Source organism: Musa acuminata, chromosome BXJ2-6 (assembly GCF_036884655.1).
Source record: "Musa acuminata AAA Group cultivar baxijiao chromosome BXJ2-6, Cavendish_Baxijiao_AAA, whole genome shotgun sequence".
Lineage (NCBI taxonomy): Eukaryota > Viridiplantae > Streptophyta > Magnoliopsida > Zingiberales > Musaceae > Musa > Musa acuminata.
The window spans coordinates 34,831,799-34,850,840 of NC_088343.1; the positions used below are offsets into that span (position 1 = coordinate 34,831,799).

The following is a 19,042-nucleotide window of genomic DNA, read 5'->3' on the forward strand; positions in this document are numbered from 1 at the left end:
CGCGGAAGCTAAAGTCCTAATAGCAGTAATGTTAACAAAGAGGAACTTCCATAAATTAAAGGCACAAGTGAAAAAGAGTAATGTTGACAAAGAGGAACTCCTCTAACTGAAGCAAGGAGGAACTTCTACAAATGAAAGGTACAAGTGAGGAAAGAGGAAACACAGAACTAAGGGAGGAGACAGATGGGGATGAAGACATGAAAAGAGAAGAAAGATGAAAATAAAAGGAGAAAAAAGAATAGAACTTGACTAATATGTTGTGTGCAGCACTGACAACTGCAACCAATCTGATAAAAAAAAAAGCATAGATCATTCATATAGCAACAAATCTGTCACTGTGGTTGAAACAAAAACTGCAACCAGAGACATACTATACGTGCTTCTGAAGGCTGACTGGCTGGCTGGCCATCCCTCATTGTTGAAGGAGAGCCAAAGCAACAGCCAGAGAATGAGACAGTAGCACTGTTGTTCTCTAATCATATCCTCCTATAAGTTTTGTATATTTCACAATCCAAACAAGTTCTGCTTTAACAGGTAAAGAAGATTCACAAACCCATCTATTTATCCTGACTTTCAAGCACCACACAGATGGTTACTCCCACTCTAAATCTATATGTGATGATCCACATTGAACCACAAACAAGAGATGATTTCAGTGGGCAATGACAACAACCCTATATCTAGATTTGAAGCTTTTCTAAAAGCTGCTAACAATAGGGCAACATGGAAATAAAGGAGCCCAGAGATGACATATTACAGAAAGAGCAAAAAAAGAAGGCTTCTAATCTTATCATCCTTTCGATAAGAGGGAAGCATAGCTATGAGCATCCAATGATCATAACTAGATCCTGAGCACTGCACACCCAAGGATGCTACCACAGCAATGTGTCATGGGCGATAGGGGACGCCACGTAGGCCTCTCGCTTCTAACATTTAAGGCATCAACATCAGACAGCTGCTTGATGCACTGATTCCTGGGACCAGGCCCGATCACTCCTCCAATCATGTAGATCTCATCTCCCACCCCTATCATCCCAAATCCAATTCGGCTCTGGAACTCCGACGCATATGATACCACCCTATCGGGTAAGTTCTGTCCACATTGCTTGGAGATGCAGCCATTGCTCAGAACGTATGGCTCGCCATGGACCACAGCCATTGGACCCTGGAGCCAACCATAGTCTTTCACATCCCACTGTTTGCCCCCATCCTCCAATATCTGCACTGTCGATAATCCCTTGTGCAAAACATGCATCTTTCCCCCAATGACCACACCAGAGCATGCAGAACTATGGGAATGCTGGAGATTGGGAAGGGGTTCCCATGTATCCAACTGAGGATCATAGATCTCAGCATTTGCTATTGATTCCCGACAGTTTGTGAACCCCCCTGCGACAACAATCTTGCCATCCAGTGCACAGCATGCAAACATTGCCCGCCGTACAAGCATGGGGGCCCTTTGTTCCCACTCGCACCGAAATGGGTCATATGACCAAACCTCATTGCTTGCAAAGATTCGGTCATGATCTCCAGTCAATGGGTCGACTCTATCACTACCTCCCCCAATCACAAAGAGCTTTCCACCAACTGATGCCACACCAAAACGAGCAAGGTGCCTGATTTCTGATGGCATAATTGGAAGGGTTATCCAACGGTCTTGCAGAGGATCATATAGCTGCCAAATGTTCTCAGGCTCAAATGCTAAAACGCAAAGTAACTCTTCCAATGCCCCAACTTCACAATGAGTCTTGAAGATATCGGGGCTTCGAAGAACAGCTCTCCACGAACGACAAACAAGCTGCAATTGAGGATGAAAGTAGAAAGGCACACGTGCCAGGCACTGGATAGCAACTTCATCAGGGAGACCATCAATCAAAGGCGACATAATGTCTACTTATTCAGGTTACTTGACATGGCAAACTAAAGCAATTGGTGAAATCCCACAACCTGCAAAATCAGTGATATCGCCATCAAATATTTGATAGTTGACATTGAAGTGAAGAAACAAATGTTCTCTAAAACCTGAAATACTCATAAAATCAATAGAATGATGAAGAATGATGACATAAAAACATGACAAAGTCACCAGAGAAAGCATAGTACTTCATTTGACTCCATAGATGCATCCACACCAAAATCTTACTGCAGGTACAAAATCTAACAGAATATATCATAAAACATCCTCCCAAACCAAGAATGTCCCTTCTACTTATGAGGTTATTTTACTTTCTTTCACATTACAGGACAACATGAAATCGACTATTAATATTGTATAACTATTGGTTGAGAACATCATTTCCACTATGTTTAACATATTCTTCTTCATATGGCTGCAAAACTTCTAACAAATATGTCATAAGGTAGAGCTGATTTATTTGCCCCTAAACCATTAGATACAATAGATCAGCTACAAGCAATCTAAATGGAACTCATTCCAACCGAAGTGAAGTGCAGTCAGCAACTTTTTCTACTGCTGTCCAAACACACAGGCAAAGGCCTTATCACATCTATCCTGCTTAGGATTGAATGATATATGTTGTATGTGAAATATCTATTGTATCTATAATTCTGATGTATCCAATCCTCCCCATTAACCTCTATCTCTTAACGAAAGGTGTAGAAAGTGTAGATCAACAAAAGTTGGTTATGGTCAATATTTCAAAGACAGATATTCAATCAAATTCAAATTTTAATCACCAAATAATATAAATGATAGCAATTCATCTAATACTACAAATCCTTGTGTATCACAGAACAAAAAAATAAATATTAGAAATAACACGTGTCATATACATAGAAATGCAACCAATGATGACATCATTTGCATCATATTACACAAGATAAACACAAACATAACTTATAATGTGGCTGGACATGTACCTAGGCCCACTAACTTCAATCATACAATTTTATCAAATTGCAAAAGAAGCCAACACAACTAAGGATGGTGCTTATGCCAAGTGTCACTCATCACACAAATATTTTAATTTTGCCCAGTTCACAGATATTTGTCACATGCACAACCCAACAAATATTGCAATCACCTAATCCGGTAGCTAGCATTAACAACTGCTCACAGCATTCCAGGACACACTAAAACCAAATTATTTAACAGAGATAATCATCTTTTCAGAAACATTAGATGTTTGTGTGTAGGGAAGACAAGAAATCAGCAAATAGGATAAAATCTAATGTCCAAACAGATTCTTGCATGTGCAATGCCCTGAAGAGAGGAAATTCCATCAAGAACAAAACATGCCTGCCTACTTTCATTATTCAGCTGTAAAGTGAAAACTTTAAACATCTTCCTGGCATTCTAACCTTTATAACTAAAACTGATACAACGCTGCAGATAACCTGATGATGATATTATCAATTCACCTACCTGTGGGATCACTATTTTTTTGCACTTTTTTTGTGGAACCTTTTGCCTGTCCATGACACCATCATTATGCCAATATACTTCTTCTTTTGGCTCATGATAGCATGTAAGAAACAGATGGGTAATACCAGTATCAGCATAACGGTTCACTAGTCTAGCAGAGTTGTCCTGTTTATATAAACTACAAAAGTTAACTTAAAAAACTAGTTAAATCTACAACAATCTTCACTTTCAGTCTTAAAGGTTGTCCTTGAACTAGCTTGTTTTGGCATGACACTAGTTTAGAAAGGCCCCTCCTCACATAAGTATTTAGATACATCACTTCATTTATGTGATGCTGGAATTTTCTCCAAGTACCATGAGACATATCATGATATGAATCTTACAACAAGATAGAATGAACGGAAATGACAAGAAAAATGGAAATGCACATCTAACTTTGTATTCGTTATGATGAACAACATTAGTTTCTACCTAACAGCCACTAATATGCCTTCATTCTAATTTTTGGCAGAGTCCTAGAGCAAAAGAAATTACCTAGTTAAACACCAACAACAGCAACAAAAGGAAACATTAGGTCCAAATGTTCAAAGTTAGGTAGCATATGCAATTGTCCTTTTTTCTATAAACATGGCTCCACCAAAAGGGAACATTATGCACAAGGACACATTCATTGTGCAAGTGTACTTAACCAATTGTTTCCAACTTGAGATCCAATGCTTGCACTTCAGTAGCAGTGGCCAACTCTAACACAAAGATCATATGGTTATTAATCGGCAATTCATATCCTTAAGGAAGACCAAGGAAGCACATTCATGAATCACTCATCAGGTCCAGAATTAGTCTAAATGTCTAGACAGATGACAATCTGAAACTAAACAAGGAATCAACAACTGGCTCATATTAAGGTGTAAGAAATCATAAACTCTTAGATATATATGATAATGATAACAGAGTATCAACTCCACAGGAAGAACAAACTTTAGCAAGTACTGATGAATGATAACCAAAAAGAAGCTAGTTGACTTCAGGTTGCCAATCAAATAAGATAGAGAACAAAAGTTTCAACTCCCTTTGACTAATATTTTCAAGAAAAAATCATAAATATATGTAATAAAATTACTGATATTGGAGACATGCAGTTTAACAAGGAATTGAAAAGTTGATCATATAGCAAGAAAGATTTGACATGAATTGTTGATTGAATTGCCAATCAGAAAGAACAGGAAATGCAAGACTCTCAATGCGGCTTAATATGCACTCACATAAAAGCTAAGTTTCATCAGTTTTTGCTAAAATCAAATTGAAGCCTTTGGTGTTTTGAAGAAACAAGATGAAGAGAAAGAAAATGCATCAGGGAAAAATAACTTCCCGTGGCTTACAGGTATGCATCAGGGAAAAATAACTTCCCGTGGTTTATACAGGTAACATATCATTTCTAGTGGATCTATCATGGTTCACCTAAAGAAAATTCTCTTTGTGAAAATACAATTGCTTTTAAAAAGAATGTCATTAATATAAAGGTTCAACAAAGATGAAAAGTGCCATTTAGGATGATTAGAAGTTCCTCCAATGACAATTGCAAATGAACAACGACAAAAGGGTGGATACTTAGAGTTACATGAACTAGGCTTCTATGTTACAAATCTTATAATAGTTAAATTTTGTCTCTGCATTTTCCATAATAAAATTTCCTTAGCAAAAGGCATTAGAATTTAACAGTCTTGATTCTAACTCTATAAAGAATAGATGAAACATCAAAATGAAAAGATGACTAATCAATTCTTATTTGAGAGCAATATCTACTTGTACACATACGATTAGTGGAGATGAATAATGATTATTCGCTTAATTTTTTAAGCAAATAGAATATGAAAAAAAAAGGAATATTGGTTCTTTTTTATTATTGTATTTGTGTTGTCTTTATTTTATCGTGTAATTATCGTGTAATTATGTAGCTCTTAATAGAAATAGGTGTATATGTTTGAAAAATACCAAATTGATGAATAAGAAAATTCTCTACACTGTATAATATTTGATGATATGAGACCAACAATTCCATAGGCACAACATCAATGTGGCATGTGTTATTATTGTATTTTCCTGATAACTTCTTACATTATTCTCCTTAATTATCATGTAGAAGTTATGGGTTTCCAACTTCAAAATGTTATTATTCGACTTCAGATCTGCAACATAACAGGTTCAAATTCTGTCATTGCTAACCATTCCTTCTATGGGAAGTAACGAGAGATTAATTGGGATCAATTAAAATTGGACATAGTCTTCCAGTCTTACATACTCTATATATGCAAGATGTCTTGGGTAGAAAAATACTTTTCTTTACAGGACAGTCATATCTCCTGTCAAAAGCATAAGAATGTACTCTTAGTTCAGTTCGGTAGAATACGGGTCTTGGAAACCCAATGTCATAGGTTCAAAAACCATTGCATCAAAAAAAAACCATCTAGAATGAGTAGACAACTGCCTCAGATAAGATAGACCCATCCATGCCTCACCTAGGGCCCCAGATGGCCTGTCCTGACATTATAGATGCTAAGCAGTTGAGCAACAGTAAGTTCATTTAATATGGCTTTTAAATCAAATAGTGCATTAAGCTCCATATAATTCATGAATTGACCCACATTACGAGTCACATACTTTCCTCATCTAAGATAACCAAATCTTATTTTCCTTTTCCAACAAAGGAAGAAAAAGATGGATGCATTGACAATGAAATGAGTACAAGATGACCATTAGCAACAATTACTTAAAAAGTAGAAGTTGGCACTTTTTTATATTCTCCTCTATTTTTCCATTTATCCTTCTCTTTGCATGCTATTTTTATTTTCTACCTTTTATTATCATAAAAATAGAAGTCTTGGCCTCTAAGGCAATTCAAACCACTATTTTATTTCATTTGTTATAATGTCAAAATAAAGACTGGTTTAATTTATGTATATAAATGGAATATACCTTTTTACTATAATTTATTCTTAAGATTTTTCTAATAGTTTTGATTATTGAACAATTGCCTATATGGCAGTGTAGCACACAGACCATGGTAACATGTCAACTACCTGCATAATGGCTACAATTTTTAACCATATATTTAGAACCTAAAATTCTTGAAAATACTGCTATAAACCCAAAGGATTTACTTATAGATACCTTAACTGTCACTTTCCCAGTTCTTAAATTGTGCAGCCTAGACAAGTCCAAACCAAAAATTGAACCACTTTGGATCAACTTACAAGCTAGCAAATTATCAAGTTTAAAATAATTCAATTTACATGCAAACCCTTCCAGACATAGATAAATAAACTAAGTACATGAGCAGGCCAACCTTTCCAAGGCTCAAAAATGACAAGCAAATTGATTGTTTACAAAAGAGAAATAAGGTTTATATATCATTCAACAAACCATATGACAAAAACAATAAAAAAATTGGTTATGATTATTTTAAATATGGTTTTCAGTTCAAGGAATTTAAGGGTTAACATCAGAATTAAGGTCAAGAACTCCTAATACCTGATACTTGGCTAGCCATATCAGATTCCAGTTCCCCTTCTTCAGGGAGCCCATCATCCTTTTTTCAGAAATCAAACGGATAATATTTTAGCCACCATTCCTAATATAACTCAATGAAAAATTATCATGACAAAAACACCCTTACTCATATCCAGCAATTATCATAATGCCTCAAAAACAAAAAAATTGTGATTGAAACAAGATTTCAGTCCTAAATTAATGAACTCCAATTAGCAATTCTGACAGAGTCCAACTGATTCCAATCCAGATTCAGGTTTCCATCCTGGTCATGAATTAACAGTCCGTTAAATTTTAGTCTGATCCAGTCTAGACTCTGGACAAAAGGAAAATTACAAGTATCTTGTCTGTTCTCAAGTACAGAAGAACAATTTAAACTGTTACAGTAACTGGAACAGGTTACTCCAGCATCAGTTCTATTGTTATACATTTACTAACACAAGTACATCCAACTTTATCATATGCAGCAAGAAAGGGTATTCGTTTATGAACAATCTACTGCTATTCTGCAATATAGAGATCTCGGTAAGGAAGAAAATTTTCTCTTGTTTATGGTATTACAAGTTACAAATCCTTTTACTTCTTTTATCAATTGTAAGCATAGGTAAAGGAGACTGAGCCTTAATGTAATGCAATATCCAACCTCATCAATGGCTGATTAAAAGACAGGACACCAATTAAACAGTCCAGAATGTGGAGGATCATGTATGGCATTACAATAATAAGAAAACAGGTAAACTAGTTAAAAGCAACTAGGAAACTAAGCTAAAGTATGATTATCAAGACAAAATATTGGTAAAGATTGTCGCTCAAATATCACATTGTTAGAGAAATGAATGATATAAGGATATCATAGAACAAGTATGATGTTGAATACAATTGCTTGAAGGACAACAAACCTCACCAATATCCAAGCAGAGCAATAAATGAACTGTGGTCATAGAAAAACACTATTCTAGCAGACAAAAGGACACCAAGGAGCAACTATGACGTGAAACAATCTGGCCCAGGAAGGACAATGAAAATAATTTTAATAGAAATTTTAATTCTGTGTCAAAAAAGAAGAGCCAAAAGCAAAAGAAAAACTCTAGAGCAGCAGTAGTACTGACTATGGTTGAAAATGAAGTTACATCAAAATAAATGGATGTTCAGTGAGTGGTAGCTCCACAGGTTCTTCAAAAAGGCCTTCCATGTTTGAGACACAATGATTGACAATCATTAATTTGTGACCTTGCTAAGAGGAAGAAAATGTAGCCGAAAACATGCATGATAAATCCAACTATCAGCACCATACACCATATAATATGCAAAGAAACTACTACTTACCCAGAAGGAAAAAGAGTAGGGAATCATCAATGAAGGTAAAGATGGTATAAGGAATAAAGAGAGATGACACCTTTACATCTAGATTTCTTTTTGCAATAATTAGATTCCCAGAGAAGAATATTTATGACCTCCACAAATATCACATATTTGATGGCAATGTCGATGAAACAAAGCTTGGAAAGTTCAGAAAGCCTATATTCATGATCGATACCCCATTAATCAGAAAGCCAAAGTTTCATGAACTAAGAAAATCTACTATGAATTTTCCAAGGCGACAAAAAAGAACCAGAAGAACAACAAGAACCACATCAATTACGGAGGAATTCTATAAACAAATCAGAAACAAAAAGATGACGTTGCAGACCATAATTTCTTGTGAGATCTATTTGGTTCAACTATAACCTAGAAAATCTAATATGTTGCATGAAACTTATCACAGCAACCACCGGACCCTAATTATCGCAGGAACACCGCATCACTACATCTTGTCCAACCTCCTGGTAAAAGCCACGAAAAGATCATAAAATGAAACCTAATGACACCAGAGCAAGAAAAGAATCCAACAAGAAACCTTCCTACAAGGCAAACCAAGAAGCAGAGGCAAGGCAAGGGAAATCCAACCACAAGGACCACCGCATCACAGCAAATCAAAGTGCCCTATAGGACTAACACCAAGGTAAGCACAACCAGACGAATTCGCCACAACCTGCGAAGCCTCTCGTCAAATTGGAGCAAAACGAATTGTCACTCGCCGAATTAGGGTCTCGCCCGGACATCGCAGTAAGATCACCGAAACCCGCACGCAAAGAGAGCAAGACAAACGCGTGCAAAGCTCACAACTTCGCCTTCATCCCACCGCAAGAAGAAAGGAAGAGAAAGAACCGAAGAAACAACATCGAGAAGAGAAAGATTATACCTATGAGGGATCGAATGGTCGCGTCGCCCAGTTGACTTCGCTGCGGGATGGATGGATGGATCGATCGATCGAGAGAGGAAGAGAAGGAGCTCGTCGCACGGCAGCGGCGTGGCAATTGCGACCCCGATAGCGGATATGCGCATCTGCGGAGGTGGGGTGGAGGCGGTGTGGGATGAGGGTGCCCAGAGGCGCACGAGACGACGGGGCGCAGTTGATGGACGGCTGTGATTGGGCGGGCCGGCCCATTGGGTTGGTGCGAGCGGGGACGAAGGGAATTGATGTCGAATTGGAGTGGAGGGTTGGGATGATGTTGATGTGTTGAGATTCGCATTAAAGAGCTGATGCCAACCCAAAGAGGGAATTTGATGCTCATGCCTCGAATAAGAACATAGAATTGAGGTCAAATTTGATCCAGCTGGTAAAAGCCAATCTTGTTTGGTTCATGATTGAGACTAGTTGGTTTGATTTCGATCGATCCATGTACGATCGGGTCAGGATTGAATAGTTTGATCTAATACTTTCATATGATATTATGATCCTCGAGTTATCGTTCATCTAACAAAAAATCATTTCTACAAGTAATATATATGATCAGATAATTTTTTAAAATATAATTAAAATTTAACATAACTATCCTATAAAAATATCATGATGTTAAAAGTTCGATTTGTATATACAAACATACATACATACATACATACATACATATAAATATATATATATATATAAAGAAATAATTTTATAATATTAAAACTTAAATATGAAATATTGCTATTTCCAAATCTGGAAAGAATATATGCTATCTGTTTTAGCAATGCTAGGAGTTCACTAGCAGGAACATTTGCAGGTGGAAATGAGTTCATATATTATAGTTACAGAAAGCACTTCTGGTGAAAAAGGAAATGTAGTGGAATCTATCATAATTAGCTTTTCTAAGGACACAAGAATGTTTGTAGTGATCAAATTTAGAAACAATCCAAAATAGTGTGTTTCTGATCCTTCATGTTACAATCTCCTCCTCCGCAACAAATAACGTGCAAAAAGAAGTGTAGTACTCAGAGTAAATCCTGCAAGAGTAAATCCCAGTCTTGTCATTTTGCAGAACAAGGCCAACTTTTTCCTCTTTGTTTGTTACATACAGAGCATTAAAGATGAATAATCTGATGTCGCAGAGTAGAGGATATACTTTTTCCTACTCTCATGCCGCATCTCATCACAATTTCTAGCCATCCAAAGTGTATTGGTGGCAAAAGGCGTCAAGGATCAAATTCACAGTAACAGCATACAAACACAGACATCTCTGCAAGCACTAACACAGGTACCAAAAGAGAGTTTTGAATGGCGTATATCACCTCTTTCTGATACTGCATGCTTCCTTTATTAATCAGAGCTGCTAAAATGTTCTACCGAGCACATACAGAAGTTGATTTTGCCAACAACTTGAGTGACCAGGTTGGCATCTTCTATGGCATTCTCTTCATCAGCCCTCTTTAGATTTTCTCAAGAATTGCCTGGTTATATATATCAAACTTTCTCATGTCATCAATGTAGATGTAATGGACACTTTTTAAGTCTGATATGGTATTGTTCATCTCCGAAGGACAAATCTCAGACAACAGTTTGAGTTGATTGCTGTTGTGGTTAAAATCCTCCAGTTGCACTAATGGCTTCTAATTTGACAACATACACTGTGAAAATAAATAGCACCAAAACCCATCTAGCAATGGATAAATTGTGATTTGTATTCATGCAAAAATAACTTATGCGCCAAGGTCGATATTTAAAAATGGCATGGATATTTAAGTACATAGCATCTTTCCAGTCATTTGACTCGACCCACACAAGTCTGAGGCAATGACCTTTATGCAAGTAGGCAATTGCTATTCAGTGCTCCTTGTCTCTTGTTGTGATAAAAGGATTCAAAAAACAAGGGCTGTCTGATAAATGAATTATGGACCACGAGCCAGGGAAAAGCAGAGGCAGCCAGCAGCTCGATCTTCAGGTACCATGCCACCACCTTTGCTGGTATCTATTGCCTCCAAGAGCTTCACGACCTCGTACATCTCCAGTCGCTTATCTGGGTTTGCATCCCAACATTTCCTCATTATATTTGCCAAAGAACTTGGACAACACCGAGGAATTTCAGGTCGTAGATTCTGTAAAATTCAACATAAATACTTACATACTCGAGAGAATCTTGATGTCATTTAATTCAAAACTAGAGCAACAAGAAACTTTGAAACAACAAATTAAAAAAAAAAGAATTCATGAACATTCTCTGCCTTAATTAATAAAAAAAGGCAGCTCATTTTTTATAAAATAGAGAATAAATAAATAAACGATTTTCTTCATGATGGGACTAACCTGTCGAACAACAGCGGAGGACACGTCGACAAAGCTAAGATCAGCATATGGCATGTCACAGCAGTATATTTCCCATAAGCATATGCCAAAGCTATAAACATCACATCTTCTGTTGTATGGCTTACCATCAAGGACCTGCAAAATGCTCACCTGTCATATCTTACGTATTACAAGCAACAAAAAGAACTGGACCTTCTACTCAAACTTCAAACTTCATATGCTATTTAAAGTTTCTCTAATAGCTTCATTGACTCATTAACAATAGCTCAGAATCTATAAGGATGACGAGCATATCATGAAAACATATGTAACATGTTATGAGATGTGCACCTCTGGAGCCATGTAGCCTAGGGTTCCAGTTTCACCAGTCATGTCCCTGGGATTCTGAGCCTCGACACGTGCAACACCAAAATCAGCAATTTTTAGTTTTCGATTGGTATCCAGTAACATATTTTCAGTCTTGACATCACGATGCACAATCTTTTTCGAATGCAGATAACTTAACCTGCATTCTCAAGAATGTTACATGGCTCCTTACAATTATAAGCAAAAACATAGGACTTCTGGCCAGACACTTACCCTCTAGCAAGATCCAGTGCAACTTGAATCACAATTTTGTAGGGGAGCTTCCTTCGCCTGTTCTTGATCAAGTATTGTTTCAATGTTCCCCCAGCAAGATATTCGACAACAACACAGCACGCTCGAGTTGGAAGGGAGCTATGGCAATTACTAGTAGAATCATTTTGTGGAATCTTGAGGTTTGAAGTCCACATGGAAGCCCCAACAAACTGTAATCCACAATATCCGAGCTGTAAGCTGAAAAATCTATTCATTCAAGATGATTATAACAGGAGGGGAGAATAAAACTGCTTCTGAATGGATGACCACATGAAACCAAAATCAATGTCAAAGATAACAAGAGAATGAACCATGCATATTAAATTATGGTTTATACTTCCAAGACATAGTTCACAATTAGCTGGCTTGATTTATGCTGACAACTTTCCATCAAATGAAGCAGACAACTTATTCCATAATCACCATCAAGATTCAAGACTCCCAAGGACAACATAAAAAGTGAAGCAACATTGACAAGTTAATATATCTCAATTTTTACCTTGGTGACGTTTGGATGGTCTAGTCTATGCCAAACAGCAACCTCTTGCTGAAACGATGCCCGAAGAGCAGCGGTTTCAGCATCTATGGTAACCCCATCTTGTCCCCAGTCCAACAATTTCACTATAAGATAGAAACTAATTATTATGTAACAGCAAACCTCAGAGTTATCAACATTGTAATACTGAGAGATACAACCAGACACAATTTCAGAATTGTACAAAAGTTCCACCGATCAAACTGCTTCTCTATTTGCAATTGATCTGAATGTACTTATAATAACTTACCAATTAAAAATTACAATTGTAATATATAGTTTTAACCAATAACAAAAGATAAAGAAAAGCAACTATAAAAGTGGGACCAGTGCGGTGAAAATCTCTGAACAACATGTAACCTATTGATCTACTAAGGGAACATGGGACAAGCCTTTGAAATGCTGTTCTTATATATTCCTGAACAAAGGACACTTCTTTAAGAATGACTTTTAGAAGTTATATTGCATTGGATATTGACAATAGGCAGTTTCTTCTTCCCACCGTTTGGAAGATGATGATGGAAACCCCAGCCTACATCGTAAAAGAGCAAGAACAATTGACAAAGAAGAAGAAGAAAAAGGAAAAAGCAACTCATTGTACGTGCAGTCACTTGTACACACATGCACACAGATTTAGATGCACATGCACGTGTGAAACACACTGACATGAATTTAGTTGTCAAACCAGTTAATATGTGATCCAGTTTAATTTGGTTCGAAATAGACCCAATTTAAGCTTGAACAAATATCTAATACATTTGTTCATTTATCTAGGCTTGAAATTAATATCAAGCCATGCTTAACGTTGGTAGGCTTGATCAAACTCCACTCTTTTATGCCCACTACCCATGGAGAAGGGTGGTTTTCCTTCGTAACAAAGTCAATAGAACAGCAGAAGGTATCAAAAATCCATGAAAAGCCTGATTGCTTTGATGGCATACCAAAAAAAAAAAATCAAGGAGTTTAGTTAGATCATAAAAATATTTTCTTAAAAAGATGTTTGTAATGGCTCAAGGTTTTATTTCCAATGAACACAGAAAAGGTTGCAAGTAAATTTAATGATCACCTCTCATTTTCTTCATGCAATAATTATAGAATCAGTAACATTAAATATTGATATGGTAAGCGAAGTCCATTCACAAATGCAAATGTTTTGTTTGCAACACCACAAATTTAAGAAACTATCATGATTTAGCAATGAGGGCGGCCTTGGGATGATGCTAAGGTTGCTCATTTGCAACATGGGTGGTCAGGGTTCGAGTGATAGAAACAATTCTCTCCACATGTAAGATAAGATTGCATATTGACCCTCCAATATTCTGCATTAGTGAGAGCCTCATACATTGGACTCGCCCTTTTTATCATAATTTAGCGATCATATTTAAATGTATTAGTAAATACAGAGCATGTATAAAGAAACCTAGAGTTAAAACAAATTCAGAAAGAAACTCATTCATCCAATAAAAGAAATTAGAACAAGAAGATGCATTATCAATATGGTTGAAGCCTGCCATTCTGCATTAGCGGAATAATGATTTACCAACAAAATCATATATCAAGACCAGCATAGCACCACCGTTTAAATATCTTTATAAGTCCTAGTCCAAATGAGAAAACCATGGGCATAAATGGCACATGGTATTTCTTGTATAAATTGTGGCTATGAGACAAGGTTTGACCAAAGTAATTGACTGATCCCGTCCCAAATTTTTTTTAGCATGGTTAACTAGTCATAACCTAGTAGTCTGCTCCTTTTGATTTCCCAACAAAGTTCTATATTATTATTTTTTGATTAAGTAGGAATATATGATGGATTTTTGGATTCTCAACTATCACAAAGAGAAGCTAGGGGTACACTTTCCGACACAAATAAGAAGAGTGGTACACCTCTTCTCGTATGTCATCTTTGTCTCTTTTCTTCAACCAATTTGCATCTCAAGTATTATCTGTAAAAGATATGTAAAACAATACCCTTCTGCTCAATGGTTATTCTTTGATTAAACGTGCCTGAAATCTTTCTTATTCTCGAAAATGGCCAACCAAAAAATTATATTAACCTCATGACAATACAACATTTTGTTGCAGTTTTAAGCAAAACATGAGCAGAGAAATTGGAGATGAGAAAAGAAAAAATTGAATAAGAAGAAAGACTGAAAATAAATGCTAAATAAAGTTTGATATTCATTTTCTTCTATACATGATTTTCATATCCAACAAGTTCTCTGGTTTACTTGTTATAGAAAATTCACAAGAACATGTATAAAGTATCTGCTGTATCTTTCTCTAAAATTCTAGATATATGGAGATATCAGTCAAGACAAAAAAGCAAGGTTTGAAGGATAATTTAGGCATAAAGATGCATCATGAGTTTTTGAATAATTGATACTAACATCTCAGGCAAAGTTTGCTAGAAAATTATGGATGAATCAGAAGGTTTTGAAATAACCACTATAATCCTCTAAATTATGAATATTTAATCTTGCTCTCCTAGGATCAGCCAGTAAGATATATAGGCTCGAAAACACTAACATCTCAGTTCATCAGAGTCATGGCCAATCAGACAGATCAGAAACATTGCTGCCACATAGACTTGGCAACTATTGTTATTTCAACAACTTGTAGTGTATAAACAACCGGTTGATCAAATTGCCATATATGAAAAGACTACTGGTAGGACCAGTCATTGTATCAACAATCAAAATACTTTTGATGAGATTAACCAGGATAAGTGAAGAACTTGTTCGATATCACTCCTTACACCCATCTGCAAACTTAATTGGTTTAGCAACAATTCATATAATATGCGAGATTCGCAAAACTTATCTAATAAAACATGATGGAATTTAAGTTACAAAACTGCATTCTCTTCAGTAACAATTCATTATCATGGAAAAGCCACTGGTAGAATTCCACACAACCAATTTTTATCCAATATAAAGCACGTAGGAATAAAAGATATGCAAAATGCTGCAATGCTTTTTGCTAAATTAGACTACATGTATAAACTACTCAGAAGACCATAAATGCTGGAGTAAACTAATAAAGCTATGAAACACAATAGCATCTAAGTTACTTTTGTCCAAAATTCAGGAGTGTACCTGCAACATCCTGGCCATCATACACGCCACGATAAACTGTACCATAGGTCCCTCGTGCAATGACATACCTTATTTCCAGCTTGGATAGATCAATCTCCCATTCTTCTGATGGTTTCTGAGAACCTCTTCTTTCTTTTAACCAGATCTTTGAGAGTGTCTTCTCCAGCTGTATATCTAGGCTCCGCAGATCAATTTTATCAGCTCTAACAAACATATCATTACCATCAAGGCTCCCAGACCCCTTCGAATTAGAATGTGATACCCCCTCCTTCACCTGGGAGGCAGCTCCAACAAGACTAGTTTCCTCTCCTCGTTTTGCGTCCATGATGCCAAATCAAAACCAACTCGATGAAGCTTAAGAAAAGCCCAACTGGGTATACTTCTACGTAGACTATAAAACCTTACTAATACTCTCAATCATAACCCTTAAAAATGTCTTCTTTGCCACCAGGATTGAATCTCCTAAAATAGACGATATACAGATTACAACCTGCATAATTCCAACACCTATCAATCCAGAACCAAAACTCTATACCAAAACAATACAAACCGATCACAGAACAAACCCAATTACCAGAAATTGTGCCAATCGCCAAACAGCAAGTCACGCTACAAACCAAACTGGAGACGGAAAACCAAAAACACCAACTCCAGGCGAGAAAGCTGAAAATTTTGACAAGCGGGATGATCACAAGTGGCGAACTTTACTTTCTTCCCAACACACAAAACAAGAAAGACACCGAGTGACGGCGAAAGAGAGAAGAAGACAAGGTACCCTGGACGACGGGGAGCCGGTTCCGTTCTCCAAGGTCAGCAAACCATCCGGTGGCGGGCCGAGGCTGGCCTTGGAATCGATGAGGGGGGGCACAAAATAAAGACAAAGAAGACAGAAGGGATGGAGATCACCGCGGGCGAGAGAGAGAGAGAGAGAGCGAGCGGAGAGGAGAGGAGAGGAGAGAAGGGAGGGGGAGCAAAAGGCGCCTTTAATATAGGGAGGGGCGGCGACTGTTTCCAAAAGGCTCCAACGAAAGGAAATGGGAAGCATCGAAGCAAAATACGGAGAAACCGAGGAGAGAAATAGCGGGTGAGAATAAAATCCTTAGAAACTGTTTTCTCATTATTTAATAAAGAATAATTACATATGATATATTCATCGAGGGAGAATCGATGTTTTCGTGACAGCCACGTGTTAGCTCTATCCTTCAAAAGCATCTTTTGGAATCCAATTTTGTGTGGATCCCATCCACTCTAAAGCATAATAATTATTATTATTATTATTTGTATATAATGTCTCATATAAGTATCGAACACATAATGATGTTATCATATGGTGGTATCCAACACGTAATCTCAACATGTAATAATTAATGGCAAGGCCATACGAACCTCAACAATACAAGTCAATATCCAAAATATTATTTGCCCTTAAACAATCATTTAATAGCTAAAGTGAGTATGACTGACATCACATCCCAATGGACATATGCTATCATAATTTCATTTATTTTTACGAGCCCAATAACACATAGTAGACTGCTTTTTCTTCTTCTCTAAACCTTCCTCTTACAATTTGATAGTCTTTTGAGTCCATGTGTCTCAAAGAATCTTTAATTAAGTAGAGAAAATTCTAGGAAGCACAATGATGAAGAAGAAAGTAAATTAGTAGGTGATCGATCTTTTTGTACAATTATGATAAAAAGATTTGCTTTGATATAACTTGAGGGCGTTGAATTTATTTCCAAGGAATCATGGTTTTTATAAGAAAAAGTAGACATCTAAGAAGTAGGCAGAGCCGTCCAAGGCATGATATAATTAATATAAAATTAAATGCATATATATCCCTCTATAAGAAGTAATTATTATATTTTTTTCTTTTTTAAATTTAAGTTTATGTGAATTTTTTTTAGAGAAGTTTATATCAATGTTAGTGGCAATGCTACATGTGAATATATACTTGTAGTGCCCAAGTTTTACACTACAACTAACATGTCAATGAAAATTAAAACAACATATATTATTATTATTATTATTATTATTATTATTATTATTATTATTTAAAAATATGTTTTGTGTATGCATTATGATATATAAGATACTCATTTAATCGTTTCTTAAAGTTGAGGTTCTGAACTTCCAAAAATGTCACATAAATTCTCTGAAATACTGTTTGAAATATATATAAGCAACAATGCCTATTTGTTGAGTATATTTTATAGGAAAATTGTACGATCATATGATAATATAAGCATAAGTATACTAGCGAACTTGAGATGGATAAGCCTAATGGACTAAGCCTAACCAATTGAGGCAACTCACTAAGCACATTTATTTTCATCTTCTCTATTTTATCTTTATTCTTCTCTCTAAACAAGATAAGCATAACCTATTTTCTTAATTTTTGACTTATTCTCTTTCGGTTTCTCAAATCATTCTTCCTTGAAGCCCAAGGGCCTTAGTTCAAGGTAAGAAATCCTAACCCTTTCCTATATATTAATTATATAGGATTTTAGTTAGTAATTTGTTGACTAACACTTTTAGCTAATTTTTAGCAACTTGTAGTTCAATTTCATCTCGGATTTTTTGATGTGTTTTGTATGAATCTACTATGATTTTAAAGACTTTGGTATTATTTTAATTTTAAAGGGTTTGGTATTATTTTAATAGGTATTCTAAACTAAAGTATATAGAATCTCCTATATTATGTGAAAGGGTTCTCTTCTAATCGATTTGACATCCTTAGAGACATGATAAGCTTTTATTTGTTTGATATATCTTAAAAGGATCCTTAGGGTCTTTGTGCATCAACAAATGAGCTTTAGTATTAGGCAGCCTAATCTAATTTTAGCTTAACAGAATAGATGATGATAGTTGAATTGAGAAGATAGTTTGGCATCCAATATTTTTGTCTTGGGCTGAAATTTTATGTATATTTAATTTCATATGTTTCTTTTTTTTTTACAAAATTTTATGATAATATAAGATGAGTTGACAAATATTGGTGAAGCAAGATTACTTCACAAAATAATGTAGTTGTGTGACAGGTAGCGACTAAGTCATTTGGTAGCAATAGGTTGAATTGTTAGCAAATTAGTGATGAAATTTTTGTGAATTTATAGGTTGGGTATAGTCTAATTGACTGAGGTTTCCATTAAATTTTGCTACAAAATATTATTCACATTAAGAGTTATAAGTGATTTAAAAGATAAGATTCTTAATTTGGGCATATCATAAACTTATATTCCAAATTTAATGTG

General features: G+C 35.9%; 2 protein-coding genes across 8 annotated transcripts; both read right to left on the minus strand.

The window, feature by feature from the left end:
• Nucleotides 1-465: 465 nt before the first annotated feature.
• Nucleotides 466-9,349, minus strand: LOC103988961 (F-box/kelch-repeat protein SKIP30). 5 transcript variants are annotated; one of them, XM_065113677.1, is made up of 4 exons: nucleotides 9,174-9,349; nucleotides 7,059-7,196; nucleotides 6,914-6,971; nucleotides 466-1,947 (listed from the first exon to the last, which is right to left on the minus strand). In XM_065113677.1, the coding sequence occupies exon 4, from the start codon at nucleotides 1,883-1,885 to the stop codon at nucleotides 842-844; it is 1,044 nt and encodes a 347-aa protein (XP_064969749.1). In that variant the 5' UTR covers nucleotides 1,886-1,947; nucleotides 6,914-6,971; nucleotides 7,059-7,196; nucleotides 9,174-9,349; the 3' UTR covers nucleotides 466-841. The 5 variants fall into 5 exon arrangements, with proteins under 5 accessions (XP_064969749.1, XP_018683782.1, XP_064969750.1 ...); XM_018828237.2 differs by lacking the exon at nucleotides 7,059-7,196; XM_065113678.1 differs by lacking the exons at nucleotides 7,059-7,196; nucleotides 9,174-9,349 and adding an exon at nucleotides 8,964-9,122.
• Nucleotides 9,350-10,897: 1,548 nt separating this feature from the next.
• On the minus strand, nucleotides 10,898-16,819 carry LOC103988962 (serine/threonine-protein kinase 52). Of its 3 annotated transcripts, none has more exons than XM_009407660.3 (8): nucleotides 16,564-16,819; nucleotides 16,363-16,451; nucleotides 15,789-16,250; nucleotides 12,655-12,776; nucleotides 12,117-12,325; nucleotides 11,868-12,042; nucleotides 11,538-11,672; nucleotides 10,898-11,329 (listed from the first exon to the last, which is right to left on the minus strand). In XM_009407660.3, the coding sequence occupies exons 3-8, from the start codon at nucleotides 16,111-16,113 to the stop codon at nucleotides 11,123-11,125; spliced, it is 1,173 nt and encodes a 390-aa protein (XP_009405935.2). In that variant the 5' UTR covers nucleotides 16,114-16,250; nucleotides 16,363-16,451; nucleotides 16,564-16,819; the 3' UTR covers nucleotides 10,898-11,122. The 3 variants fall into 3 exon arrangements, with proteins under 3 accessions (XP_009405935.2, XP_009405934.2, XP_064969753.1); XM_009407659.3 differs by having other exon boundaries at nucleotides 15,789-16,278; XM_065113681.1 differs by lacking the exon at nucleotides 16,363-16,451.
• Between the last annotated feature and the right edge of the window lie 2,223 nt (nucleotides 16,820-19,042).